The following is an 18,291-nucleotide window of genomic DNA, read 5'->3' as shown; positions in this document are numbered from 1 at the left end:
TCAATTTATATCTGCGAAACAAGTGGATGATGATCGATGCGAGCGCGAGCGGTGTATTTTATTTTATTTTATTTTATTTTTTTAAACGTTTCGATCATAGTGTACGTTATCTAATTGGGTTGGGTTGAGAAATTTGTTTTTAACCCGAACCGAACTTAGAACTTTTCACAACCCAACTAATGCTCTATTTTTGGGATAGGTTGTAATTTTTTTTAAGTTTTATTTATCAAATAAATTACTCGATACAATCTTAAATAAAATATATTAAAATTAGCACTTTTCACAATCCAAGCTCTATTTTTGGGATAGACTGAAATTTTTCTTTCCCATGACGACTAGTAAGAGGCAAATAACAAATTTTACTTCCAATTTCGAACCTCAACATCCTGCTGCTCATGGTGTTTCACGATCAGTATTGGAAATGAACAGAGAAGTGGTGGAACGTGCGGAACCACATATTGGATTACTCCAGTGCAGCACGAAGCCGCTGACGCCGAGTCGGCTCCTATGCCGCTAGCTATGCCCTACTTGGTCCCCCGACACGGTGGAGGGTTATTTATCGAATGAATTATTCGATACATAGATAAAATATATTAAAAGTTTACCAAACAACCCAAATCAATGTATAATTATTCACAAAATAATAATAATAATAATAATAAAAAAGTTGATAACATTGGCATAAAACTAAAAATAACTCTTTCTTCATAGGCGGAGCAAATGTAAAAATAAATCATAAATTAAATAAATAATAAAAATAATTAGTTGAGATATATTATATATAATAAAAAAGAATATATATATAAAAAAAAATTTAATTATTTGCGTGGCGTCAAACTCGGTTTGAGTCTCCTTAAACCGGCCAAAGTACTTAGCAAACCCATTAATACAGAGTATACTTAATATATTTTATATATTAACTCAAAGGTGTTGTCCCACGAACCTGAAACCGAATCGATTCAATTGAACTCTAGAAAAAATGAACCCAATTCTAAATGCTAATCCAACCCAACCCTTATAGTTCGGGTTGGATGGGTGTAGGTTGTCCGGTTGAATGTACCCCGAATTTCAATAATTTATTTTTTTATTTTTTTAAAAGTAAATATAACTTAAAATAGAACGGTCAAAGATTTACTTTTAAAATATTTTAAATTCAACCTCACTTTTTTCATAAATATCTTTTTTTAAAAAAAAAAAAAGTTAAAAAATACCAAGTTAAAATTTGATCAATATCCTTAATATTTTTTTAATTTTAATTTTAATTTTATTTGAATGAAAGGACTAAACTTAAAATTCGACAATAATTTTTATTATTTTAACCATTAGTAATTTATTTTTAAAATATTTTTAAATTCAAGACCACATCTTTTATTAATATCTTTAATTTAAAAAAAAAATACTGAATAATTTAAAATTTCATTTGAATCATTCAGATTAAAATTAAGATCCAATTATCTATATCATCAATATTTTTAACAATATCAATATTTGATAAAATTGTTAAAAAAAAATATTAATATGATATAAAACGTTAATAAATTATTTTAATAATATTTTTAAACTTTAAAAAAATATCGGATAAAATCGTTAATAAATTATTTTAATAATATTCTTAACATGTTTCAAATCAATCATTCAAATTTTTATTAATATTTTTAAATCTTTTTATAAATCTAAAAATAAGATCATTTTTAAATTCATTGGATTAAAATTACGATTTAATTTATATATATATATATATATATATATATATATATATATATAAAGCATATTTAGCCAATTGGGCCTAAAATTAAATGGGCCGGCAATAGCCTTGTAAGACGGGAAGTTGAGGCCCATAAACTTCTAAAACCCTCGCAGAACTTCCTCTGTAAACCCCCAAATAGCTTCCGCCAAACCGGAAGAAGATTCTTCCCGCTTCTTTGTACTTTCTTCTTCTGGGACTACTTCCGGCGAGCGATTTGAGTTCCAATGGCCTCGGCTGCTCTCCGATGCTCTACCTCCAAGCGCCTTCTTGCCTATTCGTCCTCATTATCGTGGTGTTGCAGAGGATCCGCTTCCTCCCAATCTTCCATCTCCGAATTGCTTTCCAGAAACGATGGAACTTCCAGTCCCATTCCTTGGTGGAGATCCATGGCCACCTTCACTCGGACGTAAGCATTTTATACCTCTGAAGATTTTTCTCTCTTTTTTTTTTTTCAGCATGTATATGCGGTTGCCAGACGGATTTGTATTCAGTTGATGGTTTTGGTTTTTCTTGGTTCTCTGTAATTGGTTAGTCTTTTTTGTTAATATATTTCGATTTACATTGCGGGCGGACAGAAAGCCTCATGTGAATGTGGGGACAATTGGGCATGTTGACCATGGAAAGACTACATTGACTGCAGCTATTACGAAGGTTGGATTATCATTTTTTTTTTTTTTTTTTTTTTTAACGAAGTGCTAATGTAGCTTTGAGTCGTTGCTAGTAAAAACTTTATTATGTAGAAGGATTAATGTCGGATACTCAACACGTGGAGTTGTCGTTTGAATTTCAATTTCCTTTAGGTGTTGGCCGAGGAAGGGAAAGCTAAGGCTATAGCATTTGATGAAATTGATAAAGCTCCAGAGGAGAAAAAGAGAGGAATTACCATTGCAACGGTTGGTGTTCAAATTTTATTCTTGTTGGGAACTTACTTTCCATTTACGCTGTCGCCTATGCATATCTCTCCTCAAACCATCATTTGACTTGGGTTTATGATAAATTTCAATTTTGCAGGCTCACGTAGAGTATGAAACTGCTAAGAGACATTATGCACACGTAGATTGCCCCGGACATGCAGACTACGTTAAAGTAAGCCATGGATTGATATTTTTATTATTTAAAACAGAGCACAGTAATTTATTATTCAGTTATACGTTTGATTGGTGGGTTGATATAAATGTCATGGGCAAGGAGTTGTAAGTAGCAAGCATAAGTAGGTAGAATAATGAGGAATATTGGCGTTCTTCTTAACTAGAAGGTGGGTACTCAAGTCAGGTTCACTGCAAGCTGAATGCCATTTATTGGTGGACAACTTGCATATTGTACACTACTTGTATACAAGAGCAGGTTTCTTGACTTTTTTTTTTTACAGCTTTCAACATTTTAGTTTCCCCCAATGGCGCAATGTTTACATCAATTGGTTATAATTTTCTGATTATCGGAGATTTTATGAACAACTATTGAATGATGGTGGTAATTGGTGCAGAACATGATTACTGGAGCTGCTCAAATGGATGGTGGCATTCTTGTTGTGTCTGGTCCTGATGGGGCCATGCCTCAGACTAAGGAGCATATTCTACTAGCACGGCAGGTGTACATTTGTTTGTTTGGATCATATATGTTTTCTGCAGTGCAGATTTTCTTGTTTTTATGTGCTTTTGGGATGTAATGTTAATGCACTATAAATTTGTTTTATTGCATCATTCAGGTTGGTGTTCCATCACTTGTGTGCTTCTTGAATAAAGTTGACGCTGTTGATGATCCTGAATTGTTGGACCTTGTGGAAATGGAACTTCGTGGTATGATTACACAGTTGTATTTGGGTGCAGCTACTGTTTCCAGGATGTCAATTGTACATTTTAAATTGTGGTTTATGTTTTTGGCAGAACTTCTCAGCTTCTACAAGTTCCCTGGCGATGACATTCCCATCATTAGGGGTTCAGCTTTATCTGCATTACAGGGTACAAACGAAGAAATTGGTAAAAAGGCTATTCTACAGTTAATGGATGCTGTTGATGAATACATTCCCGACCCTGTTCGCCAGCTTGACAAGCCTTTCCTGATGCCAATTGAAGATGTTTTCTCTATTCAGGTATGGAGGACATGCCCTGGTCTTATATCGAAATAGTTCGTTCTGTTACCTTTTTTGTAATTATTTACCTGTGAACATGTTCATATAAAAAAAAAATACTATAAATTTAGACTGCTCATAATAGATTGTATATCATCAAGTTGGAACTTACATCCAGTTGAGTACTTGACATTTTTTGTGTAGACTGCACCATGTGCACCTATAGTTGCAAGTAAGTCGCAATGTGTAATGCTGATGTAATGAGTATAGGTTCACTTTTCAATTTCAGTACGTTGATGTTTGGCTGATAAAGTATGTATGAAGAGTTATTTTTGAAGTGAACTTGATTCTATCTGTTTATGCTGAAGGGTCGTGGAACTGTTGCTACTGGCCGTGTTGAGCAGGGAACTATTAAAGTTGGTGAAGAAGTTGAAGTTCTAGGGTTAGCTCAGGTAATTAGATATACCACATTCAATTTCTAACTATGTTTTGTGTGTGCGGGTATGGGCACACACCTTGTACCACTTTTGAGTCACTGTTGAACCTGCAACTAACTAGGGATGATTACAGTCTTGGGGCTAGGTATTGTGTGTTGTCATTGTGATCCTTGTTCGTGAAATTAAACATTGGTTTGATGATACTCTGTTCACGATGTCTTTTGCAGGGGCCTCCTTTGAAAACTACTGTAACTGGTGTTGAGATGTTCAAGAAAATCCTGGATCAAGGACAAGTAATTGGCTGTTAACTTTTACTTACCTCATTAATAATCACACACAAAAGAACAATGACAGAAGTAAAGTCCTAGAAAAAAGGAGCCAGAAAATTGGAAGCTACCTAAATACAAATAATTAAGTTGGTTTATGATTCTAACTTCGCTAGCACGTATTGTGTGTTTTTATTATACGAGGAAGAAAATTTAACACTAATACTGAAAGGACCTCCAATAGAACAAGCCAAATCAGTTGAAAAATTCCTTACACTTATCTAATGTTGACTTCATGTGTTTGTTAGGCTGGTGATAACGTCGGTCTCCTTCTCCGTGGTCTAAAAAGAGAAGACATTCAACGTGGACAGGTACGTACATTGGCATTACTCTTGCTGAAATGTTTTTGCATCTCATGGAAATTATCAATATAGATGACATTATGACAATGAGGTAGAAGGATTCATACGCTCAAGGAATTACATTTTGAAGGTGACTGTAGCCTACACACTTGGATATGATTGTTTCAGTGTTTTTTTTTTCTCTTTACTTATAGGTTATTGCAAAGCCTGGAACTCTCAAAACTTCCAAGAAATTTGAGGCCGAGATATATGTTCTCACAAAAGAGGAAGGTGGCCGACATACTGCTTTCATGTCCAACTACAGACCTCAATTTTACATGAGAACTGCAGATATCACTGGGAAGGTTGAATTACCTGAAAATGTTAAGATGGTTATGCCTGGTGACAATGTGACAGCAGCTTTTGAGTTGATTTTACCCGTTCCCCTTGAAGCAGGTGCGTCTCATTTAAACTCTCTTGGGATATAAAGACTAAATCTAAAGATTACTTCCTTTTCCCTTGCTTTGGTACTGCAAAATTTTGTTTATGTTTAGTGCATAAGTTGATTCAAATGTTCATAGAGAAGTTTCGGGTTTATTTTTTGAAAACCAATCAGCCTTGAATCCGATCACGTCCATGGATTAGGGTGCTTTTTTTCTTGCCAAAAATGTAATGCTGTATTATTTGCAGGACAAAGATTTGCCCTGAGGGAGGGTGGTAGAACGGTTGGTGCTGGAGTAGTCTCCAAAGTTCTTAGCTGAGCCTGAGGTACGGCGCCCATTTCCTTGAAAGCTCTGCCAAAACCAAACAATTTTTGAAGATCCATCCTTGACAACATGATGCTTTTCGACATTGTTTACAGAATCAGTTATCTATATTAGGCCCTTGAGAGATTATTAGGATGTTATGTAATTTGCATAGATTAAGGAAGCTGAATTTTATTGTCCTGAGTCCAGGATTCAAGATTATCTTGGTCCTCTTCATCTCTTCTTTCCATTTTCAAGTTGATCACTAATAATTTTAGAGTACATAAATGGCAATGGCATAATCAATGTACGTTCAATATTTAGTATTATGAACGTCAATTCCGATGGTTGTTTCTTATTGTTTTATGATAAACACTCTGGTGAGAAATACTATATATAAAATTTATTCTACTCGAGTTCATTATATAGGATTTTGAATGTGAATTTTTTGATATTTGGTCAACTTTTTGATATTTTCGTCGAAGGTATTATACTTAAACTAGGTGAGATATGATGGCCTTAGAAAATACTTTCGGCTAACCTAGTCTCCTCCGTCCCTCGGGACCAACAAAGGTAGTACAGGAATATTCACTTGTTGTCCATCGACTACGCCTTTCGGCCTGATCTTAGGCCTTGACTCACCCTGACGAACCTTGTGGAACCCTTAGGTTTTTGGGGCATTGGATTCTCACCAATGTTTGTGTTACTCAAGCCGACATTCTCGCTTCCCCTTTGTCCACCACTGTTCCTGTGGGTGCTTCCCTCTAAGGCGGAACGCTCTCCTACCGATACATTTTTACATCCCACAGCTGTGATAGATCGGCTTAGCCCCATTCATCTTCGCAAGAACATGCTCGATTAGTGAGCTTGGGACACCACAAAACAGGTTAATTTATAAACATTAAAAGTAAACTTAAATTAGGAAATTCAATTTAGTAAATTCAATTCAGTAAATTAAATTCAAAGAATAAAATATTTAAATACGTAATATTTTTTTTTTCCTTTTATGACCCGTAATTGATACTCCACTATATATTTACTTTATTAAACAATAAAATTTAAATTCATTGTTCTTTCATAAAAATGGTTAAAAATTATTGAATATCTTATTTTTATTTTGGGTAAAATACATTTTTAAATTAGACCCTCAAATTCTTTTAAAAAAAATTATAATTTAATTCCCAACATTTAAAATTTTGACAGAAAAAAATAAATATTATATTATACTGGAAAACAAAAGCCTAATTTTAGGAAATCTCCATCCCATTATGGAATAATTTCCATATTTTGTTCTATATAACATTGATTTCATGATTTTTCATCTCACAAAAGCTTTTGATTCATTTGAAGCTTTCCGTAGCAATGGAAACCAGCCACGCTCCCAGTGATCGAGTATGATAATAATGTTCTTCCTTTTTATTGTTAATTTATTTTTTTATTTTTTTATTTTATTTTGATGATATGGTTCATGTTTTTGTGTAGACTTATGTTCTCAGAGTGAATCTCAAGTGTTGCAACGCATGCCCCAACAGAGTCAAGAACAACCTTCTCAGACTTCCAGGTAATGCCCATATAGCCTCACTCATTATTTTCAATTTCCATGATTTTTTTTGTTTCTTTTATGTTACTTCATTTGTATAAATATTTTTAAAATTAAGTAAATTAAAAAAGTATCTTTTCAATTTTGGAACATTCAGATCGTGAACAAAAAAAAGATAAAACATGTGGGATCTCACTTCGGTTGAGTAATAGAGAGGATTTGGGCCTTGAAGGGACGTGGATGGTTAGATCCCACATTGGTTGAGTGTGAGGGAAGACGTTGGCCCAGAAGGGGTGTAGATTGTGAGATCCCGCATCAGTTGAGTGCCAACAAGTACGCTGGCCCCAAAAGGGGTGTGGATTGTGAGATCCCACATCAGTTGAGTGTCAATGAGGACGTTGGCCCCAAAGGGGGTGGGGGGTGAGATTCCACATCGTTTGAGTGCCGGACAGGACAATGGACCCCAAAGGGTGGTGGAGTGTGAGATCCTACATCGGTTGAGTACCAACGAGTACGCTAGCCCAAAATGAGTGTAGATTGTGAGATCCCACATCGGTTGAGTGCTAGCGAGGACGTTGGGCCCCATAGGAGGGAGTGGATTACGAGATCCCACATCGATTGAGTGCCAACAAGAACATTGGCTCTAAAGGGGTGGAGTGTGAGATCCCACATCAATTGAATGTCAGCGAGGATAATGGGCTCAAACAGAGGTGAAGCCTAAGATTCCACGTAGGTCAGAGAGGATAATGACGTTTCAAAAAATTTTGAGGGAAAGGTCTAAAGAAAAAATCCAAAATTTTTTTTATTAAAAAGTGAAATTTATTGAAAGAAAAAGTAGATATAAACAAAATTATAAAAGATTGAGAAACAAAATTTGTTAAAACATTTATAATTTATTAATGTTTTTGTCTGTTTGTGTTTTGTTGTAATGGCGGCCAATGAAGATGTCAAATCCGTAGCCATTGATATACAAAAAGGATTGGTAACTATCACTGCAAATTACACCTTTGATCCATTAACCATCGTACGTGCAATGTCAAGAACTGGTAAGCTAGCACGATTACAACCCATGGGATATGTGGCGCCGGCGCCGGTGGCCTCCGCCGCTTTCAGAGATTCCGTTCATCAGAATATTCCTTCTGCTGCTTCAGATCCTCACTGTAACAAAATTGATTGGACCCAGAACTGCGTTCCTGGCTCCAGCAAGGTTCATTTCAACGAGGCGGCCGGCGCCGTTCCGCCGGTGGATGTGCCGTACCGCCACCGGCTGTCACTTCGGCCGGGGTCGCAATTTGGAGGTGTGGGTCATGATGCAAGCCGTGGGTTTGGGCGTCCAATGATGGAGCCGTTGCCACAGCCTCTGCCGCCAGCCATGCCGCCCGCCATGCCACCAGGGAACGGATATTATCGATGGTCTGAGCCGCCGCCTTATTATTGGCAGCAGCAACCGCCCCCCGCTCCTGCGGTTGCTGCTGCACCGGGCCACTACTTGTTCAATGATGAGAATGTAGACGCGTGCAAGATCATTTAGACTGAGTTATATTTATGTTGACTTTACGAACCGTTATGATTCATGTAAGAATATGAGCGATAAACCAAATGAATTCAATAGTTTCATGAGCGATAAACCAAATGAATCAAATAGTTTCATGATATCGATCTATTCTCGGCACTCTGTCTATAGATTAATATTGGTAAAGATAGTATTTTATTCATTAAATTTAAAATGATAAATTGAGAGGATTGTATTTTATTTCAAAATGTCTTCAATCTTGGGTGTATTATAATTTAGAGTTATTGTATTTTATTAATATATTTTAAAAAAATTTATTTACTCTAAAATTATATTTACGTAATGGTTAAGTATGACATAAAGTATGAATGTTACAACTCTTGAAATGTCTTTGATGTTTTTATTTGAGACTTGAAAAATAAAGTAGAAGGAGCATTCGTGTTTTCTTTAGCCAAAGTCATGTATATTGTATTGGTAAGTAGACTTAGAAAATAGATTAAAACAAGCATCTATGCTTTCTTTAGCCACTTGCATGTAGAATCATTCAAGCTCAAGATGAATCAGTCTGAGTATTCTTGCCTTGAGATATTTGATCAACCAAAATCATTCAAGCAAGACATGATTCATCTTGCAGTCATTCGAAGGTAATCATCTTACTTGTAGAGTCATTCGAATCTCAAACAAGTGTTCTTCTTGTATTGAAATATTCGACAATATAATCTGAATCTTACTCCCCTTGCAGCGATTCCATATAATAAATGATACTAGTTTGTTCCCGTTTAAATCTTCAAAAATCAACTGTCATTGATTTTAATAAAATTAAAAACGCACTAAAAATGATCTCAAATGTGAAGCATTTTTGTTGGACCAATTTTTGAAGAGTTATGATTCAAATAAAAATTAATTAGTCTTTAAATATGCTTGCTTGAATTCATTAAACAAAAATCTGTATTCAAAAGAGTTTATCCATCCACTAGATTAAAAGTTGATCTTACTCGGTTCTTTAAATTTTCAAAACGTCTTTAACTTAACTATAATTAACTCTGAAGCTTGAAATTAATTTTAATTGGTACAAGTATAAAAAAAATGAATAAACATATGCATATATATACAAACTTCAAACTCAATTAGAAAATGCATAGCATAGCATCAAGTCATAGGTAGTATACGCTAACTATTACATTTATCATTCTAATAGGTCAATTAGACCAAAAAATCATTTAGAAACCAATTTTAAACTTCAAAACTTTGAGGATCCAACATGCCATTTTGGAATTTCAAGGACTCTTATTGGTTAAAAAGAGTAAACTTGTCTTGAGAAAGACAATGCATCTTTAGATCTAATAAGCAACCGACACGTGTTAAGGTTCTATAGGATGAGTATGATTTCAGAATATCTATTATTGACCCAGCTCTGGCTACATCAAAGAGTGTAATAGCTCTAATGATATTTTCAGTTAAAATTCATGTGTAAAGATGCTTCTTTTTCTAAGTTCATTGCTATAATATTTTAGCCTACGCATCTGACTCAGAGTTGTCTTCAGAAGGGAACTTACTACTCCTCCGAGAGGTTCTCTTTGTAGGGACCAGAGAGTTGCTTTCTTCATCATCATCAATGAATGTTATTTGTTCTAACGAGCTGTCCTTGAAAACTGGGTGCACATAAGCATCCTTTAAATAAGCTTTCAAGTCTAAATTTGGTTCTGTAGCCTTTTCCAGTGTGTCCTTCACCATTGCATCCTGCCAACAGTTTTCAATTTGGATTTCAAAACTCTATCATGATGAACCATAAATAGTATGTTTATCTAATGACTTCTTTTCATTCACACCATCACACGATCCGTTTCTTCTTTCTTGCTGTTTAAGAAACGCTCTTAAAACTATGTAAATTGAGATTTTTGGTGTCTAGTTCTCATGATGCATTCATAATACTTTGTTTTCTATTCATTTTGGATTTTGCACTCTATCATGATGCATGATAAAAAGTATGTCTATCCAATAACTTCTTTTCATTCACACTATTCGTTTCTTCTTTCTTGCTGTCTAAGAATGATTCTTAAAACTACGTATACATTGTGGAAATGTAAAATTGAGATTTTGGTGTCTAGTTCCTTTGTTTTCTATTCATTTTGGATTTCACACTCTATAATGATGCATGACAAAAAGTATGTCTATCTAATAACTTATTTTCATTCACACTAGTAGTTTCTTCTCACTATTAGTTTATTCTTTCTTGCTGTCTAAGAATGATTCTATAAACTACACACATTGTGGAAATGTAAATTGAGATTTGTGGTGTTTAGTTCCCATGACTTATTTTCATAATACTTTGTTTTCTTTTCATTTTGGAATCTCCACGACATGAGGAAAACGTAAAAGAAGAGCGGAAAATACAGAACAAGAAACGATATCGAAATCTCTAACTCTATGATAATAAATATGATCATCGTGCATTCGTATTGACCATGATGATATGAATATTGATCCAAATAGGAAACTTGATTGTTGCATGCTTTTTGACTTTTAAAAAAGAGAGAGATTGAGAAATAACCTGTAAGGGAAACTTGACGAAGGCGGACTCAAAACGCCCCTGGCAGAATTTATGAACCCAGAGGGTCAAAATAGGTAGTGCAACAAGACATGCTGATGATTGTTCTGCCTCTCTCATGCTGAACAATCCCATCAGAAGAAGCTGGGCTATCATTAAGCCAATAATTACTCGACGATGTACATGGGGCCAGAACGCTGCACCACTCTCATACTTCTGGTTGTATACATTAATGATCTGAAGAATATAAGCACCATGAAACAATAGAAGTCATTGAGATATTATATTGAAATTTTTGTTCAAATTGTATTCAGAGTCCAAAGTAATCTGAGACAGCAGGCACAACAACTTTAGTTTCAAACTATAATGGCAATATAAACTTGTGCACAATAGTAGTTCTGAAAAGAGAATTTTTTTTTGTTCGAAATCCTAATACCATATAAGCTTCAATTAAAATATTGCACTAAATTCACAAAAAATGAAAAACAATAGACAATAGTAGCGGGGGTGATTTGTTTATTAATTCCATTGGTCTGCAGAAGCCATAAGTATACTAAATTTCTTGTTGCGATAAACCAACATTATGTAACATGGATGGGATAAATTGAACACACTGTTTCTTCATGCATATATAAAGCTCTTTAAAGCGAGTTTCCAAGAATTCTGAAGCAGCAACGAAGTTAAAAACCAAAAGCGAAATCCGAAAAACCCTCAGTGAAACAAGTATTAATTGACTAGATATAAGTTCTAGTGTTGCTGCTAGTTAACATTTAAAAACGAGAATATGGTAGGAAAAATTTAGCAAACTCACCTGATGACGATAAACCAAGTAGGAGAAAGCAAAGAATACAAGGATGAAAGGGAGCAGTATTGGTGTGACAACAGAATAAACCAACCCCAGCAAGATATAAAGCTGTATTCGAGGTTCTGATACGGGAAAGTCCAAGCAACCAGGATCCATTGCTTGATCCCTATCTTGGTCTGTCTTAACTAAAAATGCATTCTTCAGGTGGAACATGACCAGTGGAACCAATCTGAGAATCTCTGCAGCAATTCCAGCCCAACCATCAACCATTATGTAAGTAATGAAAAATGTAGCTTTCATTGGAATCGAGTCACCAACTGTTTTTGTGAACCTGAAAAAGCAGAATATATTGATGCATCATGCTGGAGTATCCCCTCTACAAAGTGCATCCAGTGAACTAGTTTACCGATGTACTTATTTGCCATTCTGGCTTCTTTCTATATAATAATTTCATGCCTAAAATGTACATTCAGTTTGAAACAAACAAAAAAGAGTATAATTTTCATGGCATCTATACTCTTCAATCTGGATAGATAAATGCCAGAAAACACCAAAATTATAGGGATCAAAACTTTGAGTTAAGCTCATCCAAAACGGTCTTGTTGAGCTAACTTTGGTTCATGTATAGTTTGTAGTAAAAATATAGTCGTAATTATTTCAAGAATTTTAAAATGAAGGTAATATTTCTTTGATAAGCATGCCACACCATTATACATGATTCTAGTTTTCTTATTGCAAAAATTCATTTTTGTAGTCTAAAGAATATTTTGTTCTATGAGAACTTCTGTGGAACATTAGCATAACTTTCTGAGATGAAAGCAGAACATACTCTGTTGAGGGCTCGTTAAGGAACTTTTGAAGCTGCTGAAATGCTGTTCCTGTTACAACGCTTCCAAAAAACACATTGACTAGAATGAACAGATGATACTTCTCAGCTGTTCTCCTATCTAACGCTGAGAGGGATGTAAAACCTTCTATTTGTGACATGGCCATGAGAATTCTTGGAAGAAGAATTAGGAAAATCTTTAAAGCAATTCCGGGAAGAAATCCTTGGATGACAGACTTTATAACCTTCCTGCAACAAATGTTTCCAGTGTTTGAAACTTTAACTGTTAGGCCATAACTGCCACCACAATAGCATATCTACCTGTTGCACGAAGTTTGAGAGAAGGTAATAAATTGTCATATAGTTTTTATATGCATGCTAAAGCCTATAGTTCATTGTAAACAACGGGGAACCTGCCTGGCCTGAGTTATTAATAATTGCAGTTGCATTTATTGACTCTGAGAAGCTCGAATACTGAATAGTATTAAGAATTAAGCACATTAAACGAGAAAAAATTGATGAGTCTAGAAGGCAATAAAGGTAGAAAGAACTTACTTCTCAATTATAGGCTTCAAGAATGGAAAGACCTTCTCAATTCCCTCTATGTTCGCCAAAGATTGAACAAAAGCTATGGGTATCATAAAGCAAAAGGTGAGAAAAAATAAAGCAACGGCCATGATCAATTTTCGTAGTGCAAGTTTTACATATGGAATAGCAAGATTATCCCAAAAGATGTCACGTGGTTCAGGAGCCCATTCTGTCAACCAAATTGTAGGGTTACTGGACTGCTGTGTTTGAGCACATACAGCTGCTGCCCATCTTGTCTTAAATGACACAAATGCTGCTGGAATTAAGGCGTCGGGGTCGCTTAAAACTTTCTCTCGCTCTTTATCTTCCTGCACCAAAAATAACACCTTAGACACCAATAAATTGGGATACAAAAAGAAATTCATATTAAAGGATGCAAAGAACGCAGCATCAATATTTGCTAAAAACTGGTACCACGTGTGAGAGTTACTCAATTAAAGGCATATTATTGATTACGTGAGACATCAATAATAAGCGCCTATGCAGTAAAAACAATGATTTACTAAGTAAATAAAGGAATAATGCAACAGCCTTGGGTGGGGGGGTGTTGGGGGTCAGTGGCTATTAAATAGATGGTAGTTCAAGATACATAGGTGATTGGACAACTATCAGTTTGCATATATGTTCCTTTTTTCCTATTATGTGTTGTGGTATACCATCTTTTCCATGACTAACAAAGGCTGATCGTTGCCAAAATATGTTAGATCTTCGAAGAAAGGACAAAGTACAAATAAATAACCAAGTGCTCAATTAAGCTACAATCTGATTAAGGAAGCAAAGGTATTAACAAAAACATGGACAATAATGGAAGTTTTGATGTGTTGCAAAAATAAGTTCTAAGGAAACCAGATATCAGATGAGGAATTGAAAAAAAAAGCTCGTTAAAATGTAATTGAAGTTGTACATGTTACTTTTACTCACTTCTTTACTTAACTTCTCGAGCTCAGTAGAATAATACTCAATTGCATCCACCTTGGTTCCCCACAGTCCCCATAAACCTGTCTATAAATGCAATTCACTTCTCCCAGGTTATTTGAAGTTTCGATGAGAAAATTCAGGAAGGAAAGAGACTTAAGTTTCCCATGTAAAGAAAGATACCTTTGTAGTGGGCCTTTGCGTAGGACTTCTCTCATACTTGTTCTCATAGTATACAAGCCAATTCTGTAAACCCTTCTTCTTTTCAACCAACTTTGCAAGGTAATTTGCATTATAAACAAGCTACAATAAAGAATAAATAAATAAATAAATAAAGTTGCAGTGACACTAGAAAGTTGGAGGAGAGACAATCCTATTTTCAGAATCCAGACATCACCATCCACGTGGCTGCATTAATATATATCAAATTAATGTGGAAACAAATATAACGATATACTTATTTCTACATCGATATTGCAACATTATAAACTTATTAGAACATAAATACTTTATTGGAAATTTAGATACTATTTATCTGGAAAAAGTTTCATACCTGATGTGTCAGATAGTGATCGGGGTGATTTACAAAAAAGAAATGTTCAATGTGCTTGCTGATTGATTCATCAGGATCAAGAGGAACATTCCTCAGAAGGACCTATAAAGAAACTTGAAACTAAGTTATCAGGGTTAAAAGTTATCAAATTACTAACTAAAAACAAAATATCAGTGCAAACATATTGAGATCACTTCAATTATACATTTGAAACATAGTCATTTTAGAATTGACAAGAAAGATACAGGAGTACTTGAGGAAAAACAATAAAATGTTGGTATTTAAAAATCTATTATATTCGCAATTTCACATTTCCACAAGCAAATATAAAATTGCTATTTTTCTTTTAAAACAAAAGAGTTCAGGACTGTTGCATACTCTACCCTTCAAGGGTTTGTAAAATCTGCAATGCTATTCGGTCAAATACTTTTATTAGTTTAAATGGAATTGTCAATGAAGCCTATTAGACTTGCACTATAGATTCCTTTAAGAATTAATGGTCATAACTAACAGATGCCAATGCCTATGATTTGTAGATTCAACCAACAAACCCCGGAAGATTTGATCCATTTCTTAAACGCATTGGTCTGATTTGCAATTGCTTGCAGCTTTTCCGAAATTAACTTCATCATACTTTAAGCTGAGTACGACAACAAATAAAATTATTTGCTCTTCGTCAAGTTCCACCTAGATCCACCATAGGCAAATACATGATTGAGCTTCAATGCTTAATGAGTATAAACTCTAGGAAGTGTTGTGCAGATGTATTTTCTTCCCCTCCCTGAGGATATATTGTTGAGAAAAAGGTCATAACAAATATGTAGAAGTATACAAACTGAAACTCACTGTAAACTGATCTGGACGTCGTTTTTGAGCTGCTAAAAACCGTAGCCTCATGGAAGCTATAAGCTTGTACTCCTTGTATAAAACATAATACGTCCAAAATGAGAAGACGTAAAACATGACTATATGCGCCCAAAATCTGGAAGAGAGTGTTGTGTAAGAGTGAAAGCAAGAAGCTTAAATTGAGACATGCACAAATGACTTCATACAATGATTATTAAAACTATACTTCAAAAAATGTGCACCTCAAAATATCAAGTTAGCAGCACAAAGATATTGCCAATAATGCAACAAAGAACAACTATAAACTAAAGGTAACTTTCAAGGCACTTCCTCTGTAGGACATGGAATATAAAATTTACCAAGGGTTTTTAATTGAAACTAACGGGTAGGTCCACGGTAGTTCCATAAAAATATGGGGCAGTTTTATCTGTAGAAGTCAAATAGAGATTTTGATCCTGTTGCTTTAAAGAGTTCAAGAAACATTATTATGGGGATTGATAACTGTATTTGGGACTGTTCACAGTAATTCTTACAATATGGTTAATTGAGCAGATAGGACACAGATAAGAAGAGGAAAACCTTTTTGATGCTGCGGGAATGTTGGATATTGAGAGTTTGTCAATATCACTGTATGTCAAGCCTTTGGCATGCTCTAAGGTATCCCCAGTCCAATTGACAGGCACCAGAACAGCAAAAGCAAGAAAAGTTACAGGGACAAATATCTTCAAGCTGCATTATGTATGTTAAATGCATTATCCTTCCACACCATGAAATGTAATACGACATGCATTAGTACAAACTAGACCACATATAAGCTTCTCCTGTAATAATCTATAACTGCGTGTCATAATATACTCAGGCTCTATAGACTTAATGCACAGACCAAAATTCAGCTCACCCAAGAAGGTAAATTCGAACAAACACAGCAGAATCAAGTCCCGCATGTTCAATGAGCTCAGGTTCTGGCATTTTCAATGCTGCAGGCATCCAATTTAGAAACCTAATATACATATTGAAGTCCAAGTTGACAAAATTGTGCACATGTCCCGAACGTCTTGGACTGCCCCTTATTCCCTTTAGATACCACTTGGGAAAGTACACTCGATCATTGATTGGTTGAAGCCGTAATAGTGCAAATGCTACAAGAAAGGCCAATGCAGAGAGAAGGTTGATTGTTGCAGAAACGCCTATGTCTTGAAGATTGGCCATTTATCCCTTTGATCGTTGATCTCCTGGTTGTTTTACGAGAAGTACAGGACAAACAATCTGAGTGAAGACACTGGTTTATGAAATTATTCATATTCATGACTGAGTGAAGAAACAAAATTGTCTTGAAATTTACAGTTCCAAAACATCCTATCCTATCCGTTGTTTCTAACTCGGCAACCAGACTGAAGACTGCGCTATGCCCTAAACCAAATTCTAGTAATTTCTGAGTTTAACATTCTCATCTGCACGCCTTTTAATCTCAAATAATAAATGATACACGGGAAGAAAAACATACACAAATATCATTTCCTGGTCGATATCACAAAAATGATTGCAAAAAACATTGGTCGCTTAATCAACGAGCGCAAATGCAAAAACAGATCTAAAATCCTAATGTTCTTTCGGCAAGAAAAAAGAAATGACTCCTTTCTAAAGCTGCACCAACAAAATCGCCGGAGGTAAATCAGGATTGACAAAATAGCCTGAGATTCACGTCTGAATTTCAATACTATAAACTAACCATACAACAGTAATGTCGGTCTTCTCATCCAACTTGCATACAATTATAAATCCACAAAAGAACAGTAAGAAATTCCTCAACATTATTCCAATCCTTCCAAACATTTTCTCAGGAAACAAACGAAAATCTTAGGCTAAAACGAATACGAAAACAGGGTAAAAGGCGGAAAACAAACCTTTCAGGGGTGTAGAGTGAATATTAATTGATATTCTGAAGGAGCTCGATCAACCGGGAAGCAATGACGGATCAAAACAACGAAATTGGGGAATTGTTTTGGGACAAGATGAGCTCCAAATCGGAGAGGTTATAATGGCAGCTGGGAATCGGATCAGAGTCCACATGAAATCGTTAAGTTCGCGCTATTTATATCATAACCGTTATGGGTGTGACGAATGTTTTCATTCGCCTTTATGACCATTTTACCCTTGTCCCCATGTACGTTATGTTAATTTTTTTTCAATTATTATTTTTCTTTTTCTTACATACTATTTTAATTCCTAGAGTTCATATCAAGACGTTAAAGTTTGACTTTTTAGTTGACCTTCCACAATGAGTTGAATTATATTTACAATTGACTTTAAATTTCTTATTTTTAGGTTGGACTAACCAAATTTAGTGGTTGAATTTGATAAAAATAAATAATTATTTGGTTGAATTGTAATTTAATTCCGAACCATTATGGTATAAAATATTTGAATATAAATAAAGTTCAACTAATTAATGAGGCGTTTCTGTCTTACAATCTCTGTTAATAGTGTCATTCTCCCTGTTGGTTATATAGACAGGTTGTCCTTCCTTGCTACATTCTCTTGGAAATGAGACA

General features: G+C 34.9%; 2 protein-coding genes across 3 annotated transcripts; one reads left to right on the top strand and one right to left on the bottom strand.

The window, feature by feature from the left end:
- The first annotated feature begins 1,865 nt into the window (after window positions 1-1,865).
- LOC111461175 (elongation factor Tu, mitochondrial-like) lies at window positions 1,866-5,963 on the top strand. The gene is made up of 12 exons (XM_023104674.1): window positions 1,866-2,153; window positions 2,323-2,398; window positions 2,548-2,640; window positions 2,759-2,833; window positions 3,231-3,335; window positions 3,453-3,543; window positions 3,631-3,836; window positions 4,184-4,267; window positions 4,480-4,545; window positions 4,827-4,889; window positions 5,075-5,315; window positions 5,550-5,963. The coding sequence occupies exons 1-12, from the start codon at window positions 1,972-1,974 to the stop codon at window positions 5,618-5,620; spliced, it is 1,353 nt and encodes a 450-aa protein (XP_022960442.1). The 5' UTR covers window positions 1,866-1,971; the 3' UTR covers window positions 5,621-5,963.
- Window positions 5,964-9,927: 3,964 nt separating this feature from the next.
- Window positions 9,928-17,783, bottom strand: LOC111460994 (CSC1-like protein At4g02900). 2 transcript variants are annotated; one of them, XM_023104409.1, is made up of 12 exons: window positions 17,644-17,783; window positions 16,638-17,005; window positions 16,319-16,468; window positions 15,740-15,875; window positions 14,894-14,995; window positions 14,524-14,643; window positions 14,347-14,427; window positions 13,393-13,733; window positions 12,841-13,086; window positions 12,018-12,342; window positions 11,210-11,443; window positions 9,928-10,398 (listed from the first exon to the last, which is right to left on the bottom strand). In XM_023104409.1, the coding sequence occupies exons 2-12, from the start codon at window positions 16,946-16,948 to the stop codon at window positions 10,174-10,176; spliced, it is 2,271 nt and encodes a 756-aa protein (XP_022960177.1). In that variant the 5' UTR covers window positions 16,949-17,005; window positions 17,644-17,783; the 3' UTR covers window positions 9,928-10,173. The 2 variants fall into 2 exon arrangements, with proteins under 2 accessions (XP_022960177.1, XP_022960176.1); XM_023104408.1 differs by having other exon boundaries at window positions 16,638-16,971.
- Window positions 17,784-18,291: the final 508 nt, after the last annotated feature.

Source organism: Cucurbita moschata, unplaced genomic scaffold, assembly GCF_002738365.1.
Source record: "Cucurbita moschata cultivar Rifu unplaced genomic scaffold, Cmos_1.0 Cmo_Scf00024, whole genome shotgun sequence".
Lineage (NCBI taxonomy): Eukaryota > Viridiplantae > Streptophyta > Magnoliopsida > Cucurbitales > Cucurbitaceae > Cucurbita > Cucurbita moschata.
The sequence above is the reverse complement of the archived record's forward strand: the minus strand, read 5'-3'. Positions and strand labels throughout refer to the sequence as shown.

Coding starts and splice junctions, on each gene's coding strand:
- LOC111461175 (XM_023104674.1), top strand. CDS start 1,972: ATGGCCTCGGCTGCTCTCCGATGCTCTACCTCCAAGCGCCTTCTTGCC. Junction 2,834..3,230: donor GACATGCAGACTACGTTAAA/GTAAGCCATGGA, acceptor TAATTGGTGCAG/AACATGATTACTGGAGCTGC. Junction 3,837..4,183: donor AAGATGTTTTCTCTATTCAG/GTATGGAGGACA, acceptor TTTATGCTGAAG/GGTCGTGGAACTGTTGCTAC.
- LOC111460994 (XM_023104409.1), bottom strand. CDS start 16,948: ATGGCCAATCTTCAAGACATAGGCGTTTCTGCAACAATCAACCTTCTC. Junction 15,876..16,318: donor ATTCCCGCAGCATCAAAAAG/GTTTTCCTCTTC, acceptor ACTCTCTTCCAG/ATTTTGGGCGCATATAGTCA. Junction 11,444..12,017: donor ACTTGGTTTATCGTCATCAG/GTGAGTTTGCTA, acceptor TATATTCTTCAG/ATCATTAATGTATACAACCA.